At 40.7% G+C, this 2,931-nt stretch overlaps 1 protein-coding gene across 1 annotated transcript in view; it reads right to left on the reverse strand.

Annotated features, from left to right (window-relative positions):
* Positions 1-1,002: 1,002 nt before the first annotated feature.
* Positions 1,003-2,931, reverse strand: part of LOC117111855 (gonadotropin-releasing hormone receptor-like) — a 15,884-nt gene continuing 13,955 nt past the window's right edge. The window contains exon 4 of the mRNA XM_033254867.1: positions 1,003-2,571. Within this exon, the coding sequence (XP_033110758.1) occupies positions 2,129-2,571 (443 nt within the window). The 3' untranslated portion in view covers positions 1,003-2,128. The remainder of the gene's footprint in view (positions 2,572-2,931) is intronic.

Genomic DNA, 2,931 nt, shown 5'->3' on the forward strand with positions numbered 1-2,931 from the left:
ATATATGTATATGCATGTTGCAGAAATAGTGAAATGATGGTTGTGTCTTAGGAAGATAGAAGACTGATAAGCGATTAGTCTAAAGTGGGAATGTATAAACAACAATCAGAGAGTAAATCATAAATTAATATGTTTCTTTTCGTTAATAAATCTCAAATTTAGTTTAAAAATTAACAGATAAAAATGACACAACATATTACTAGCCGTTCATTAACTCGTTACTGGATAGTCAATAAATACACTTTATTGTTTCACTATAGGCATCAGTGTGAAATTAGTAGACAAAACTGTTCACAGCATTTTTAAATATACAAGTCAAACAACCTTTTTCTATGAACTAATAAAACATTATCTTCGATTGTTCGTATGATTATTTGCAGTGCTAACATGATTAAATTCTTGGCCACAACGTCTAAAGAATAGTTGCTTTAGCCGGACACTCACGGCGTCGTACGACGAATCAAACCCCGCTCCCTGTTAGGGCTAGACGGCGCGACGCCGTCTACTCTTAGTCGGTGACAGTCTGAACGGATCGTCAAGCGCGTCGTGGCGTTGCGTTCTTCATAGAATCGGGACGACCGTCGGCGGCAGTGAATACCCGGCTTTAAAGTGCTTACGTAGTAGAACATAGGCCCTACACATAAATTTACAAGCCATTGTCGTAAAGTTCAATGTTTGAAAAATGCTCATGGAAATTCGTGCGTGGTGATGTTTAATATCCCCTTCACACTGAACTAGTTCGCACTACGTTCTCGAGAACGGGGTGGAATTCGGACAAACGGAATATGAACGGAATGGACGTAGTAGACACCGAATACAATATTAGTACGAACGGTATATACGGGCAAAGACGGGAATGGTGGTCCAGAACGTCGACCATGTTTAAAAATCAATAATAGGACTGGGTAAGGCCGTATTTCGAACAAGATTGCCGCACTGTAAAACGGAATTGCCGTACTGCGAACATGGAACGAAAGGGTAAAAAACGCGAACGGTGGGGGGGGGGGGGGGGGAAATAGGAGTACGATCCAACACCGATGTTGTTACGTTCCACCCCGTCCTGCGCTTTCTTAGACAGAAAAATTAGAACGGGCTAAATAGGGGTCGTATATAGCAGATCGAGCTGGAAGATGATCCAAATCCCAGTTCTGAGCGTGCTAAAAACTGCCTGAGAACGCAGTGTACTGGTTTGAACGGACGTAGAAACGTCCTAGAGCGGATTGAAACCTACTGCGAACGGGGTTAAAAAGGTTGAGGACGGGTTGGAATTTGTTAAGAACGGACTAAAAACGACATTAAACGTAACGTCTTCCTGTTCTAAACGTTGTGCGAACATTTTACAAACCGTCTGCAATCGTAATGCACTTACTTCAAACTATATTGTGTCGTAGTAAAAGCCAAAATCGCAAGTTTCAACCCGTCCTCATCCCGTTTCATGAAATTTTCAGAACGGGCAGGAGGAACGTTCTTCGAACTAGTTTAAGCAGTCACATCATTATGTCATTCATCTATTTATCCGCGCATACAATATACACGTGCGCGTTTCAACACACAACAGTTCGTTCCCAGTGGCAAGTGGGAGCAGTCGACACAGCTAGATTCAAATCCAGGGCTGAGCATTACGCTTGTTTCATAGGGCAATGCACTTTACGTGTGTCTCTCGCCATCTAATAGGCGTGGTACCTGGTAGAATATTGAATGTTTGTTGACAAAGAATTGTTCCACCTTCTGTCAGTCTTACCAATTTATAGATACAATGAACAGGCTGTGATAATTGGATCTATAAATTGCACGCCCACCTCCTGGAGACTTGTATTACCACTCCCCTAAAGCTAAATATTTCTACTACTCAAGAAATTATTTGACGTCAACATCTGAAGGAATATGCAAATTATGGTTGACCTCCGTAGTGACTTGATTGCGTATGTTTTGCAACGCGCTACCGTTGCCTATTATTATTGCACTAATATACAAACGTGTGCTATAAATATAACATACTGTAATAATTACTAATAATACTCTATATAATATACAACTATGTACACACACGTCATGAATTTATGAAAGCCGGTCCGTCAATACTGTTTACATATTAATCATTGCGTCCAACCCAAACTGAGGTCTATTCTCAGTCCTCTTCTGTCCTCGTAGTCTGTGACGTTTCACCAATTTGCAACATTTCGCTTCCTCCTGACATTCCACGTGTCGTCATAGCTGTTGGCATCGTGTTTTGCGTACCGTTAATTTTTAGACGACCATCACGGCCACTCATGCACCAACAGCACCTTCGGAATTCGCGCGAAAATCGGATGCTGAACAAGCCGTAGATAAGCGGGTCCATGCACGTGTTAAGAACAGCGAAGGCAAAAAGTGTTTGTTGGAACAGCCAAGACATAGTTAATTTGCCTTGAAGTGTTACTATAGTAGTCGCAACGAAATATGGTGTCCAGTTTATGATATACGCTATAACGATTGCGGCGGTCAATTTGACGGCTTTTACGCGTGCCTTTGGTATGTTGTTGGTTCCCGAGCGCCGAAGAGTCACATAGGTTTTCTTACCATTCGGATGAGCTGAAATGATATAATTTTATATACGTTTATATACAGTTATGCAAAATATAAATACATAAAACATTTTCATTTTGTTTTCTGGTATTCTGCAACTAACGGAGAAGTGTTGTTGCATTAATTGACAGGTGAGAGTTAGATCACGAAGTCCCACGGCTGATTTTACATCCGATAAAAACATTTTGCTAAGTTTATTATTGCAGTGTGCTTTTAAATATAGGCCTATCACTTGGTATCGATACGATCATCGTTAATTACCAACTGAGATCCCTCTCATTTAGGGTGACCTAATATGAAAGGCCTGTTAGTAGTATGTAGCCGTAGTAGTAATATCAGTATTATATATATATATATCTGTCTCTT

Source organism: Anneissia japonica, unplaced genomic scaffold (genome assembly GCF_011630105.1).
Source record: "Anneissia japonica isolate Jap-2015-1 unplaced genomic scaffold, ASM1163010v1 scaffold1203_len951721_cov167, whole genome shotgun sequence".
Classification (NCBI taxonomy): domain Eukaryota; kingdom Metazoa; phylum Echinodermata; class Crinoidea; order Comatulida; family Comatulidae; genus Anneissia; species Anneissia japonica.